This window comes from Puma concolor, chromosome F2, assembly GCF_028749965.1.
Source record: "Puma concolor isolate L17-30 chromosome F2, mPumCon1.1.hap2, whole genome shotgun sequence".
In the NCBI taxonomy this organism is placed as follows: Eukaryota; Metazoa; Chordata; class Mammalia; order Carnivora; family Felidae; genus Puma; species Puma concolor.
In genome coordinates this window covers 39,466,317-39,481,596 of record NC_141684.1, presented here as the reverse complement: position 1 = coordinate 39,481,596, position 15,280 = coordinate 39,466,317, and the positions used below count along the sequence as shown (strand labels likewise).

The 15,280-nt window shown below is 48.5% G+C and overlaps 1 protein-coding gene across 5 annotated transcripts in view; it reads left to right on the top strand.

The window, feature by feature from the left end:
- MATN2 (matrilin 2) overlaps positions 1-15,280 on the top strand; it is a 138,440-nt gene that overhangs the window by 95,846 nt on the left and 27,314 nt on the right. For all 5 annotated transcript variants that reach the window (XM_086695081.1, XM_086695080.1, XM_086695078.1 and 2 more), the window contains 4 exons: positions 1,743-1,865; positions 8,250-8,372; positions 11,921-12,043; positions 12,298-12,420. In XM_086695081.1, coding sequence (XP_086551207.1) covers positions 1,743-1,865; positions 8,250-8,372; positions 11,921-12,043; positions 12,298-12,420 — 492 coding nt within the window. The remainder of the gene's footprint in view (positions 1-1,742; positions 1,866-8,249; positions 8,373-11,920; positions 12,044-12,297; positions 12,421-15,280) is intronic.

The window sequence follows — 15,280 nt, the reverse complement described above, 5'->3', positions numbered from 1 at the left end:
AGCCACCCCTCAATTATGATTTTTAAAAGAAAAAAAAAACCTCTCTGCAAACTAGGAATGATAAGAACTGCCTCCATCTGATGCAGTGCATCAGTGGAGAAATCATCAGGCAACACCATACTCAATGATGAAAGACTGAATGCTTTCCTTATAGGATCAGAAACAAAACAGGATGCCCACTTTCACCACCTCCTTTTAGTATTGTACTATAGGTTCTAGCCATTGTATTAGGGGTAAAAAAAGAAGGGCAGGGGGAGAAATGAAATCTAGGTTGGAAGGGAAGAATTAAAGCATCTTTATTGACAGACAACAGGGTCATCTATGTAGAAACTTCAGTGGAGTCTACAAAAAGGGGCTATTAAGTGAGTTTAGCAAAATTGCAGGATACAAGGTCTATATACAAAAAACAACTATTTTTTACATTTTTTTCAATGGAGAATCAAAAATTAAGATTAAAAAAACCATTTACCATAGCATCAAAAATATGTACTACCTATGGACAAATTTGACAAAAGATGTAAAAGACTTATACTACAAAAACTACAAAATATTGCTAAGAGAAATTAAAGAAGACTTAAATAAATAGATATATCACATTCATGGATCAGAAGGCTTAATACTGTTAAGCTGCCTGTCCTTTCCAAATCTATACATCAAAGCAATATCTATCACGATCCTAGTATGCTTTTTTGCAGAAACTGACAAGCTGATTCTAAAATGTGTGAAACGCAAAGGATTAAAACAGTCAAATGGATTTTGAAAAAGATGCCCAAAGTTGGAGGACTTAAACTACTTGATTTTAAAAACTACGTGTTTTTCCCTTTAAGGATATTGTGCGCCTTTCTCTTACTCATTTTGTTTCCTCTGTTACAGGCTAGGAAATTCTTCATTATTAAAATTCTTCATTATTAACATGATAGCCATAGGTCACATATTCTGTAATATAGTAAAATCCTCATCAAAACAAAAATATTTCTTTTATGACCCCATCAGCTGCTATTTACTTCAGGCAGTTTTAAACAGTGTGTTTAATTCCATAATAGCAAAATAATCAGACCCTTCAATAGAAGTCTCTTTCCCTATCTAAAAATACTCATATAAGTAAAATCCCATTATAAAAAATTCCATGTAACCTTTCTTTTCTCTTGGTGTTTTGATTTAAATTAACGTGTACCTAGAGATCACAATCTCTGACTGTGCAACCTTGAGAAAATCTAAGTGCAAATGAGTCCCGTGATGTAACGAGGGCAGTACTCTACACTGAGAATATCTCTGTCATTTATTCCCTCTTTTTCCCAGGATCTGACTTTGTGTCCTATTGTTTGGCTCAGTGTCTGAGGGGTTTAAGTGTCTGGAGTTCGACTTGGGGAAGATTTCCATTGTTTTAATTGCATAAATTCCATAAAACTTTGAGCTAAGCTCCCTCTTCCCAGCTTGCGAGACAACAAACAACACTCAACCACGCTTTTATTTTAGTGGCTTTTAACGTGAACCCAGACAAGGAAAGCATCTTCACAGATTCACTTGCTGCATAAACATTTTGTAACATGTTGAGAAAGTTCCCTCTGGGAGGCCATATCCCTAAACATGGAGATAGCCTCACTGAGAGATCCCTTCATAGCAGGACTGTTTGAGGTTACAGGAATTTATTATTTAGGGAAAATTAAGAATGAAATCCCCTTGGTTTTTCTCTGTGATATTTATTATTTTGTTCACCATTCTTACGATTTTTCTCTTTCCAGAGATAGACTACTGTGCCTCACCTAATCATGGATGCCAGCACGAGTGTGTTAACACAGATCACTCCTATTCCTGCCGCTGCCTAAAAGGTTTTATCCTGAATCCAGATAAGAAAACCTGCAGAAGTAAGTTGCACTGGCTGTAGAAGGGCTAGTTCTGATAAATGCTCTGCTAATTTTCCTTTCCCTTCCAAAACTTCAGCAAGTATACGTGTACTCAGCATTTGTGCTCACTGATACTATTCTGCCCTTTATTTTACCTTTTGTCACTCCCAGTTCTGTGATGGAGATGATTTTTAGAGATTGACTAGACTGAGTCTGCCTATGGGATTCACTGAGCAAAGTCGAGGCCCAAACCAAAGCTCTAACCTACATGAAATGAGGGCGCACACCCTCCCTCCTCCTTAGCCCCACAGCATGTATTTGGGACCTTGCAAAAGAAAAGCCTGGGCCTGGAGACAGGAGGTAAAAGGGATTCGTTTCTTCCGGTCCTACCAGATGAGACACTTCCTGGCTGCTAAGAGGGGAAAATTGCTGCTCTATCCTCTTTGACATAAAGGAAGGGAAAAAACAGGACTCTGGGGTATTTCCGCAGCGTTCGAGAGGTACATGGTGTCAGCAGGATGAAATTAATGATGTGCTGAGTGACTCAAATGCCTGTCGGCTGGCACATCAAGGGGGATCTTGATGAGCATGAGCCCCAAATGGGATCTGTTTACACTAGACTGTCCCTGAGAAACCACTAGAATGGGAAGTCCACAAGGACAAAGATTCTCCTGTTTTTCTCACTCTTGAATCCTCAACACCTCAAGGGTTTGGCACGTGAAAGTGCGACACAAGACGAATGAATGATTGAACGAGTGAGTAAATGGATCTCTCTGAGATTTATCATCCTGGAGAAATTGCAACTCTTATTTGAATTGCTCAATCTTGTTAGAAAGATGGCCCTTTTGGGGCGCCTGGGTGACTCCATTGGTTAAGTGTCTGACTTCGGCTCAGGTCACAATCTCGTGGTTCATGAGTTCGAGCCCCACATCGGGCTGTCTGCTGTCAGCACAGAGCCCACTTTGGATCCTCTGTCCCCCTCTGTCTCTGCTCCCCGCCCCCACCGTCTCGTGTGCTCTCTCTCTCTCTTTCAAAAATAAATAAACATTAAAAAATAATGAAGAAAGATGGCCCTTTTAAGCCATACAGGTTGTGAACTTTTTAAAAGTATTTCCATAGTCAGTCCACACTTATGTACGCTGAATTGTTTGTGTTCTTCTGGCAGTGGTGTTTGTAGAACTTTCTGGAGCCTCCATTTAGGGGTGTATTTTCTTATGCGCTTCTTCACCACCTCTTCTTGGTGATATGTATGGCAGTGCTCTGCCTCAAAGCAGGACTGAATTTTCAAAAGTTTGACCATGTATTTCTTTTGAAAAAGCACTGTGGGCTATGTCACTGAATCCAGACAAGCCACATTCTGCTCCCAGCACGTGTGGACTTACCAACTCACTCTAATAAGTGTTTGACCTTGGATGGTGGCAGATGGTTGTAGACACCACGTTTCGAAACTGGTGCCTTACAAAAGGTAATCCCTGCTGCCTAGCCTCGATGCAAACCCTGGAACCATTCGAGCATGAAATGGGAATTTTAACCGATGGCATCATTCAACACACGAAAACAATGAAGTGGAATATTTTTCATTAGACCACACATGCATAACTATGGTGGAAAACCAACTTTTCTGGACTGGCCACGCCTCTCTGTGCTATTTACACCTTCTTCTAGGTCTAAGTGTGTTAGTGGCTGACTACACCCAGGGAAAATCAGTCGCAGGTGGACTCGTTTGTGGACCGAAAGCTCTTATGTGGGGAATAATTAGATCCGGTTCAACTCAGACACACACATTGTGGAGGAAAAGGGGAACAAGTTAGGCACGTGGCCATCAGGGCAGGGGAATATGCTTGAAACTCTTCACCTCTTACCAGTCATCTAGGATTCCCTCGACCTCTGCCTCACGTCCTGCCGGGAGAGGCACATGCACTAAGAGAGGGGTCCAAGGTGGTACATGCATGCATTGTTATCAAGAGGGGAGGGAAGTGGGGAACAGAAGGGCCAGTGGAGAGGCAGTGACCATTGGGAGCAGTTTGACCACCACAGACGGGCCTGTTCGCGGGTCATGGCCCTCTCCCCAGTCCCCAATGCTCCTTCATATATGTTGAGTGATTATAGCTCCATTTCCTCTTTAGCCAGGTGCCCTACTTTTTCATCCAAGAAAAATGGAATTTGTGTCTAAAACCCGATGTCCTCATCAGCCCTTCTCCCAACATCCTGCCTCATCGTTACATTTTCCATTGTCTGCTGCAAACCCAGCCCTGGGCTCCTGAGGTCAGCCTCCTAGAGCTGCCCCTGACTTCATGTTTGCACTCAGTCGATTATGGCAGACAGCTGTTCACGGCAACGAGCACTCACTGTCTCTCTAGAGCATTACATGGAAGAGGGAAGCAAAAAATTAGATTTAAATCTGGAGTTTGTTATTAGGAGTTTGAGGATCTCAAGAGCATTACAGATCTCAAGCTCAGGGTACAGCCATTTACGTTTAATAGACAGTTGATGGATGTGGGCTATTTTCAAATCTAATAAGACATCTATTTTTCAGAGGAATTTGACGTTATCCAATTAAGGTGGAAAACACAGTTCAAGGCAGAATTCTACTGAAGAAAAGTCTCTCGGCCGGGATTTATTCTTCCTCCTCATCTGGGCACAATTTCTTTCTCTGGAAAGTAGTGTCATTGATTTAAGGCATAAATTATTAAGGCGGTGGTGCAAAGCACAGAAGCCAGGACTGGCCTGGCTGTCGAGGGGGGGCCCGAGGGTGGAATCATATGTGGGTGTGACCCGGGGAGCTGGGCTTCAGGATTGCTCATGCTGGGCACCATAGCTGGTTTTCCCTGGAGCTGGAGGCATCACACTCTGAAGAGACAGGATGGAGATGGGAGGGCTGGTCTTAGCATTGTCACTCATACTGGCTGTATGTCCTTGAACAGGCTGCTTTTCTTCTCTGGACCTGGGTTTGCTAAACCAAAGGAACACGGCTTTAACGTTTTGTAGCCTAACCAATTTTTCTGAGACCTGCTAACTGTGCCACTCCATTGGCATTATAATTTACTGTCCAGGGTCACTAATCTTACATATTTTGATGTCTTAACCTTCTCAGTGAAGTCTCCAGCTTTTTACGAGTTGGCACGCATGAGCTCTGTTTAAAATGTGTTGTCGGAGGGGCAGCTGGGTGGCTCAGTCAGCTAAGCCTCCAACTTCGGCTCAGGTCATAATTTCACAATTCATGGGTTTGAGCCCCACATCAGACTCTCTGCTGTCAGATCCTCTGTCTCTCTCTCTCTCTCTCTCTCTCTCTGCCCCTACCCCATGATTCTCTCCCTCTCTCTCAAAATAAATAAATAAACTTAAAAAAAATAAAATACAATTTTTTGTCTGACCGTTCTGCCAACTGACCTCTCATGGGGCTCACTGGACACTGCGGGCTTCACCAGATAAAGCTACCTGCAAGCCTGTCCCACATGTAGTACCATACATTTAGCGAGGAGACCAGACCAGACATGGGGCACATTGTAGGTGCTCCGTAAATACTAATTAAGTAACACGCGCATAAAGAAATGTAACTCAAGCATGTAAAGAAAGCAGAGATCTGCAGTTACTTTGCCATAAGTAACCATTTGGAGTCAGTGTTGAATTGCTGTTTGCCAGATAGCTGAGCGAGAACATCTTTAAGAATCTAAATGTTTTTGGGGCGCCTGGGTGGATTGGTCGGTTAAGCATCTGACTTTGGCTCAGGTCACGATCTCGCGGTTCCTGAGTTCAAGCCCCGCGTCAGGCTCTGTGCTGACAGCTCAGAGCCTGGAGCCTGTTTCAGATTCTGTGTCTCCCTCTCTCTCTGCCCCTCCCCTGTTCATGCTCTGTCTCTCTCTGTCTCAAAAATAAATAAACGTTAAAAAAAAAAAAATTAAAAAAAAAAAGATTCTAAATGTTTTTCAGTTTAGGTATTTTGTAATATAAATCTTTCTTAAAGACAATGCAGGCTTTTAAAAAATTGTGAGAAAATATATATAATATAAAAATGGCCATTCTGACCATTTTTAAAAAATGCTTATTTATTTAGTTTTCAGAGTGTGTGTGAGTGCCAGTGGGGGAGGGGCAGAGAGAAAGGGAGAGAGAACCCCAAGGAGGCTCCGCGCTGTCAGCACAGAGCCCAGAGTGGGGTTCCATCTCACGAACCGTGAGATCAGGACCTGAGCCGAAATCAAGAGCCGGTCGCCTAACCGACTGAGCCACCCAGGCACCCCTGACTATTCTAATACACTTCAGTGGCATTAAGTACATTCACATTCCCTTTTTTTTTTGTTTAATGTGTATTTATTTTTGACAGAGAGAGAGAGAGAGAGAGACAGAGCATGAGTGGGGGAGGGGCAGAGAGAGAAGGAGACACAGAATTTGAAGCAGGCTCCAGGCCCTGAGCTGTCAGCACAGAGCCCGACCCGGGGCTCGAACTCACGGACCGTGAGATCATGACCTGGGCTGAAGTTGGACGCTCAACCGACTGAGCCACGCTGGCGCCCCAGTACATTCACATTCTTATACAACCATCATCCCCTTAAACTCCAGAACTTTTGCATCTCCCCAAACCCAAACTCTGTACCCATGAAACGACAACTCCCCGTTCCTGTCTCCCCCCCCCCAGCTCTTGGCAACCACCATTCTATTTTCTGTCTCTCTAAATTTGCCTGTTCTAGTTACCTCATATAAGTGGAATCATACAATATTTGTCCTTTTGTGTCTGACTTATTTCACTTAACATAATGTCTTCAGGCCTCCTCCATGATGTAGCGTATGTCAGAATTTCCTTCCTTTTTAAGGCTGAATTCAAGTCCCTGCTTTTGATTCTTTTCGGTAAATAGCCAGAGGTGGAATTGCTGGATCATATGGTAATTCTGTATTTAATTTTTTGAGGAAACTCCGTACTGTTTTCCATAGTGGCTGAATGCTGCCTTTTTAAAACTGCGTTTACTGAAAGTAACTTCACCCCTCTCTAAGGCGTTAACAAAAGGATTCCTGCAGACCCTCCCTTATGTGGCTCCAGACTGTAGCACCCTTTGTACTCTGTCTCTCTGTCTCTCTCTCTCTCTTTTTTTTTTTGTCTGTTGGTATGTGGCCAGTGTTCTATTGACAGGCCCCTTTTCCTTCACTGAAGCCCCTAGTTTTGTTTGTGGCATTGTATTCTGCTCCACACAGGTAAGGTTGTTGACAAGTTCGGGGCTGATGAACTGAAACCACACACAGCTAACGATTTTCTGGCCCCCCTCATGAGGAAGGGATGAGTTACAGAAAGTTCCCAGGGGCCGGTGACCGTTGTGGTGGCATCTCTTCTCCCAGGCCATTCCCTGTGTGTGGTGAGAGTTCTCTCCGTGTGCTCAGTCTGCATCCACTTCTGCTCAAACTCTGTGCACGTGGCAAGTTCCATCCGCCGGTCGCCTGGGAGGGCACATCACGGACCCTTGAAGGGATGATTGCCAGGCTGGCTGAGATCAGTCACGATTCATGGCTGTGGGGTCAGGGCGCTAGTCCCAAGAAGACAGGGTAACGGTTGTTGGCAAGGCAACCCACAGGGTCTGCCACATCCCTACAAGAAAGAACAACGCAGTTAAACAGATCGGCTCAGCCACAAGAGGGACGATTTCCTCCAGCACCAGTCTCCTAAAGGCCCCCCACAAGCTCATTTTATTTCCTTTTACAGTTCTCCATCTCCCCCATAACCTGCTTTTGGGGGGGGTGTCTTGTGGTTTTAGCATTTTCTACCAGCAAATGAAATGCTAATTGGCTCCTGCCTATGATGACGCTCCCACCTGCTGGCAGAAACACAGTCTGGACGGGGGTGAATGTCGCCATAGGACGAACTGCAGCAATCTGGGGGGCATCAGATGTGTCTTCAGCTGCTTGATATGGAGGCTGTCATGATCTCACCCCGAGCGAGGCTGAGCATTTGGACCCTTCTTAATGTAACTGCCGTGTCCTGCCTCTCCTAGAGAGTTAGATATCTTACACCATCAGTTTTTGTTTACTCTGCCTTGCGCTGTGCAATGTCATTGTCAGATATCATTGAAGACAGCGGTTCCCTACATGCTTTGAGCCCTAGTGATGAGGTTAACTCGAAGGAAAGCCCAGTTGGATTTTCCCAGCTTTTCCATCTTTCTCGGGAAGCGATGGGCTGGGATTTGGGGTCCTCAACCCATTTCACCAGCTCTTGGCCATCATAGGGGAAAAAGACCCATGCTGGAGAATCTAGACTTCTGATCCCAGGGTCTCCTTCCAGCCAGCTCCCTGAGACCAGGAGCTCTCTTCTCCATCCAATAGAACACCTTATTTACTGAATATTTGCTGTGAGGGGCTGACCTCACAGCCCTGGGGGAGACCCAGAACCTGCAGGAGGTCTGCCCTTTCTCTCTCTCTCCTCAGGAATCAACTATTGTGCACTGAACAAACCGGGCTGTGAGCATGAATGCATCAACACGGAGGAAGGCTACTCCTGCCGCTGCCGTCGGGGCTACAGCCTGGACCCCAACGGCAAGACTTGCAGCCGTGAGTGTGCCGTGGCGGGGGTTCCAACGGGAGGGTGCGGTTCACATGCAGGCTCACTTCTGAAGCTGCTGGGTTTCCTGTGAGCCTGACGGTCCAACAGGCTTCGCCTTCCTCGCCTCAGTTTCATCATCCATAAAATGGGACTGTTCGTGCCACCTACCTCATAGGTTTGTTTGTGGGGATTAAAAGAATCAATACGTATAAAACACTTAGAAAAGTGCTGCTACGGGGTGCCTGGGTGGCTCAGTCGGTGAAGCATCTGACTTCGGCTCCGGTCATGATCTCGTGGCCCATGAGTTCAAGCCCCGCGTTGGGCTCTGTGCTGACCGCTCAGAGCATGGAGCCTGCTTCGGATTCTGTGTCTCCCCCTCTCTCTGCCCCCTCCTCGCTCATGCTCTCTCTCTGTCTCTCAAAATAAATAAACGTTAAAAAATTTAAAAAAGAAATAAAAGTGCTGCTGAATATTAATAAACATTCAGTGAATATTAGCTAATGTTATTATTCGCTGTTGAGAGCACTGATTAAGTCAGACCCATCGGAATCTAAATCCAAGCTCTACTACATACTAGATGTGTGGCCCTGGGCAAGTTATTTAACTTTGCCAAGCTTTGATTTTCCCATCTGTTTTATTTATGTATTCATGTATTTATTTATATATTTAATATCATGGTTTTTTAATGCTTATTTATTTATTTTGAGAGAGAGCGCTAGTGCAGGGGAGGGGCAGAGAGAGAGGGAGAGGGAGAGAATTCCAAGTAGGTTCTGCATATCAGTGCAGAGCCCAGTTTGGGGCTCAAACTCATGAACCGCGAGTTCGTGACCTGAGCTGAAACCAAGAGTCGGATGCTTAACTAACTGAGCCACCCAGGCGCCCCGATCTGCGAGGGTTTTTAAGGGGAATAGTCAGGACCGATTTAGGCTCTTAGCCTGTGCCTGGGCCAAGGAAAGCACAATGAAAGATAACCGTTCATTATTCCCACGGAGCCTGGGAGAGTGACCAGAGAGGCTCCGGGCTGGGACAAGAGGCCAAAAGAGACAGACTTCAGAAAGTACACGGGCTACCACAGGGCTGATCTGAGGGCGGAGCTGGGAAATATGGGACTTTTTGTTAAGCCTTTCTTAACTGTCTTGTGTAAGAGGCACAACAAACCCCCATTCAGTGATGTAAACGCACGGAAACTTGCAGGCTTTGCCAGCTGGCGGCTTCTGTCCTGTTTTATGAGGCACGGTCTCCACTGGTCCAGGCCAGCGGGGGCGGGGGCACACGAGCACTGCGGCCGATGCCTGGGACCCTGGTCTGCTGGGAGAGGGGCTCTGTGACGTGGCCAGCGCAGAAGGGACCCTTTGTGTGTGTGGCTTTCCACACGGCAGGCTTCACATCTGCTCCAGCTTTGGGGACAGAGATAGATTGTGAATGAGAACAGTGCAGCTGTTCAGCATTTGGACCTCAAACTGCCAGAAGGGGAAGTTTCACAGATGAAGTATTAGGGGCAGAGCAGTCCTGAGGAAAACTGGTTCCCCTTCAGTCGTTAGCGGGAACAAAGTACCTCGATTAGGCTTTCTAAGGACTGATCCCAGAGGTCAACTTTTGAACTAGAAAGTTGGCACTGCTATGCATTTGCCTCTGGAAGTCTCTGAGGTCTTATGAGAAGTGAGTGGGGAGCCGGAAGTCTTCCATTTGACAAGGACACACCCTGGTCAAGGTGGATCTGGGTACAGTCTGCCTTCTTTCGGGGGTACAGGGTCTGCCAGCTGACAGCCCTGGCAAGCATCCCAGGACAGGCTGGGCATGACCTGGTTGAGCCCACATAGAGCCCCGGAGGCCATAGCCTCTCCTCCCTCCCAGCATGCCTTGAAGGAGCCTAGAGGAGCTCAGGGGGAGGGGGCCAGAAGTGATTGGGCTATACTTTCTCTCTGGGGATCTCATAAGAAAGACCACCTGGGGGCGCCTGGGTGGCTCAGTCCATTCAGCATCAGACTCTTGGTTTCGGCTCAGGTCACCATCTCACCATTTGTGGGTTTGAGCCCTGCATCAGGCTCTGTGCTGACAGCTTGGAGCCTGCTTGGGGTTCTCTCTCTCTCCCTCTTTCTCTGCACCTCCCCTGCTGTCTCACTCTCTCTCTCTCAAAATAAATAAACAATAAAAAAAAAAAGTTAAAGGAAAAAAGACCACCTAGTCAGCTTCAAGAAAGTGTAAACCAAGTGATCTCTTCCTAGGAGTTCCCAGAGAACCGTGGTATCCTGTTCCCCTTAAGGACTCAGGGAGCCCCAGGCCATAATGACAGCCAGCCCTTATGAGGTGCACACTCTGTGAGCACTTCCCAGGCACTCACTCACTTTATCCTCACAATAGACTTTTGAGGCATCTACATTCTTGTCCCTATTTAAAGACGGGGAAACTGTGGCACAAAAAGATTAAGTCACTTTCCCGCAGTCACACGACTGGTTAACGGTGGAACCAAGATGTGAATACGGGCTTCTGGCTCCTGAGGTCCTGCAAGCGTTTGCAGTAGGCACATCCGCCAATGGAATGTTCCAGAAGGCACTAGCCCCAGGCCCTTCAGGAGTCCAAGAGGCCTACTTGATGGCCCTGCACAAGGTCCTCAGTGTCTCTCCAGTCCTTGGGTGTGCTTTTTCTCCATCAAGGAAATCTGGGAGGCAGCCTGCAGGGCCGTCTGTGGGAGCGGTTCGCCACAGCTGTGTGTTCACTGTCCCTCAGTGCTCGCTGCCCAGAGGGGCCAGCTGCACAGCGTTCAGGTGCCAGGATCGGCCACACATGCAGGCTGTGGCTTTGGTTTGTTTTCAGAATCTGGGTGTCCTGGGTATGGGGGATAAGAACACTTTTTCTGTGTCACTTCCAGAGAAAAATGAAACTATACAATGAGTTCTTTCCCAGCGATACTTAATAAGCATCCAGTCGGCGATTACTGTGTGCCAGCTACAGTTCTGAGGGCCTTACGTGTATCAACTCCTCTCCTTCTTGCCACATTCCTCTAAGAAAGCGCCCATCGTCACCCCCCTTCCTCCAGTCGGGAAATGGTGACCCAGAGGCCAAGCGACTGACTACCCAGCATCTCTTGGCGAGGAAGGGGTTGGTGCAGGTGGGATTTGAGCCCAGCTGCTTCGATGCCACAGCCTTCAGTCTTAAGCACCGTCAGCTGTATGGCTTCGGGCAAGCAGCTCGGCCTTCCTGAGCCTCGCTTTCCTCCCCGAGATGGGGCTCACGCCTGCCCTTAGCCCTGAGGACTGCAGATTATGGTGCCAAGGCCCTGGCACAAAGTGCTGCTGGCTTTCACACCAGCACAGGAGTCACGCGCACTTTACTCTCTAAACCCAGACAAGGGAAGGAAAACAAGCAAACAAGGCTGATTCTCCGGAGACCAGATGCACCTGGTTGCACAAAACCCTCCAGTACTGCTCTTTGCGATGCCCTTGAAGTCAAAGGCCCCTATAGCCTCCCCTCTCCAGGGAGGTTTGTGTTAATGCCCTGGTGCTGGTGAGTGTTGTTCCATCAGGTTATTTTGTCTTTTCCCATGTGGCAAACGCAGGAGTGGATCACTGCGCGGAGCAGGACCATGGCTGTGAGCAGCTGTGTCTAAACACCGAGGAGTCCTTCGTGTGCCAGTGCTCAGAAGGCTTCCTCATCAACGAGGACCTCAAGACCTGTTCCAGTGAGTCCCCCTCTATGCTTCTCTTACATGGAAAAGGTTTGCAACACGAGTGGAAAATCTGACCGCTGCAGAGGAGGGCGCCTCGTGGTCCTCTCCTTCTCTGCTCTGGGGAGATTGTGGGGGATGTCCCCTGGGGACCGCATGCCTTGGTGGAGTGGGTGGGGGGCGGATAAGCAAGACTGTGGTCACTTGACTCCCCTCATCAGTAGCTCAGAGGCTTACTGACCACCTCAGCTGGCTGTCTGGTTTTGCAGGGGTGGATTACTGCTTGCTGAGCAACCATGGCTGCGAATACTCCTGCGTCAACACGGACACATCCTTTGCCTGTCAGTGTCCCGAGGGACACGTGCTCCGCAGTGACGGGAAGACCTGTGCCAGTGAGTGCTCTGGGTCTGGTGACCAGCGGGACTTGCCACCGGCGGTCTGTGGGTGGAGCATGTGCCAGGCTGGGCTTCGAGGGCACTGAGTGTGGGTTAAAGGCCGCTCTCAGTGATTTGAGCCCCGGTGCCGCTCCCCCTGCCTGGGAGCTTCCTCGCCCTACGCCCCAGCACAGCTTTTTCCTACTTCTGCCGTCTGCTGCGGGGCCATTTCGAAGCTGGACAGGGTCCTATGTCTTGGCCTCGTCTTCTCTACCACAATCTGGCAGAAAGTGGTAGCTGGCCTGCAATGCGCAATAATGATGGTGATGTGGACCCCTTGTTCAAGGCTGACTTCATGCCGGGCACTGTGCTAAGCACACACAACCCCGAGTTCCAGCAATACTGTGGGACCCCCATCATGCGGTGAAACTGCAGCTCGGGTTAAGAAAGGAGCCTAAGGTCATCCCTTTTAGAGGGGTGGGTTCCACTCTGGTCTGTGTAACTCCAGAGTCAGTTCTGGGAGAAGGGGAGACTCCTGGGAAACCTTCCCTCTCCCATCCTCATAACCTAGCACCAGATGGAGAAGTTGGCAGTGATGTTTCCTGGGTACATGTTTCCTTGCAGCTGGCCCCAACTCCTGCTCCATTAATTTAAAAAAAAAAAAAAAAAAAAGCCCTTGGACCTCCCTCTCTCCTCACTCAAGAATCTTGTGCTTTCTGCCCTCCAATCCAAGCAGACTAAGGTAAAAATTTTAAAAATGGACACTTTGACAGAAGGTGTCAGCAATGGAGGAAAAGGACTACCATTTTCTTTCCCCGTCCTGCTGGTCTTTCTGGTTATAGGGCTGGCCTCCCTAACTACTGATACAATTGTGGCCACAACCTGATGTATCTACCTTTTTCTATTGTCCATTCACATGGGCAGGTGGACTGATGCAGAGCTGGGTGTGCCCCTCCATGCAGACTGTGAGAAAACATTTCCCTAGTTTGAGGCAGATTCTTGAGTCTCGACAAATGGATTATCCATTTATGGCTAACGTGTGGCTGCCTGCCTGCCAGCTGCCTTCTTGGACCGCTGCTGCAGCCAGCACGGAGAGGGTGTGGGCACTGGGGTGCAGAAGGAGGGTGGGTGCGTGGAATTGCATCGACATTTGACTGCATGCCGGAGCCAGCTGCGTGGGTTTTTTTATTGGTTTGCTTTAATTTTCCATCATCTTAGATTATCCATGCCCTTCCTTTGTCCCCTCCGCTCACTGTGATCATCACGGGCTCACTATAAACTGGCTGCAGGACTTCTAAGAAATTCTCACGGCCCTTCCCAACAAGCGCTGTCCCTTTTCCTTACAATCACATGCCCCCTTCCCCTCCTTACCCAGGTCCACCGCTGATTTATGGCACTGACCCTTTTAAATGTTGCGTGTTTTCCCTTTAATTGAAGTACAATCAGAAGTGAGTTTTGATGTGTGTATATCTATGTACGGTTGTGACTGTATGAAAACTTGTGAGATCCTCAGATGGGTTAGAATTATCCTTTGGGAATGGTGGTACCTAGGAGACGGTGGTACCAGCAGCTGATACATAGGCGTTGAGCTATTCCCCTAATTGAAGGCTGTCTGTCTGCCCCGGGATGATTCAGTCTGGCTGCCCTGTCCTGTAATAATGGGCTCTGTTTTCAGTGTGGCCATAGTTAACTGGGGGCTACGTTTCCCAGCTCTGTGCCAGATGACAAAGAGCCTGATGACATGACTCCCAACTTTTTGGAAAAGCCTGCTGAGCTGTGGAGCAGGGGGGCCTGCTGGGGCCCGCCAGGCCTGGCTCACTGTATGAGGGTGTCCTTCGCCCTTCGGAAAGGCAGCCTCCACTTAGAGCCTTGATAGCAGATGGCCTGAAGAACCCAGAGCAGACCCAGGGTCCCAGGGCCCTGGAACTAAGTGGGCATTGTTACCCCCACACCCCTGGGCTCTCTGGCCCCTGGGATGAAACCCATCCTCCCTTCATCCTGAACTTGGCCTCCAAGCTGTGATTGCCTAGATTCTCCCCAGGAGCCTTCCTTGCCTTGAGAGGTTGATGCACATACTAGGGGGTCAGGTGGGGAGGGTAATGGGGCAATGAGGTAGTGTCTTCTATGAGCTGCAACTGAGAGGCCTCTCCCACCCTCTAGCTCCTGGTGATTTCCCTGCAGTAGACCATTGGCAAGGGCATCCCAGCCTCAGGCAAGTCCACAGTCTGGATGTGCTCAGAGCACCCAGCCCACTGCACCTCCAGCTGCCCTGTCTCCACGCAGCACAGCCTTCCCTTCCCACTCTTGCGGGTGGAAACCAGCACTCCCTGCTGGCACAGCTGGCCCTCTCCTACCCAGGACTCTCCCTGTGGTATGGGACTCTTTGTACACATCTGAGAACTAATGTGGCAGAGTAGAAAGGATGCTCAACTGAAGAGCCCAAAGGCTGGGTTTGAACCTTGTTGCTTCCACCCTGGGCAAGAGAGTTGACCCTTTCTGGATCTGATCGCTCAACTGTCAACTTGGAATGATTATTCCTGTTGCCAAGTGGCACAGGGAGAGACAAAAATTGACGTGCTTTGGGAACTTGTAAATTGACATAAACCCCTAAGGTATGCTTGCTGTGGTCTTACCTCTCACTCTCACGGTTACACTGCCCTGTACTGAGGACAAGACTGAGGCAGCGCCTTGCCCTGCGGCATGGAGGTCTGCTTCCTAGGGCTGGGCCTGCTTCTGTGGGAGGGGTCCTAGAGATGGACCACTCTGGGGAAGGTCAGACTCAGGACCCCAAGGGCTGCCCTAGGGCGGCCCTTGCTTCCTTGTGGCGAGGGGAGGGTGCTGGCGGGGATCTGGGCCAAAAGCTGCAGAGCACTGGGAA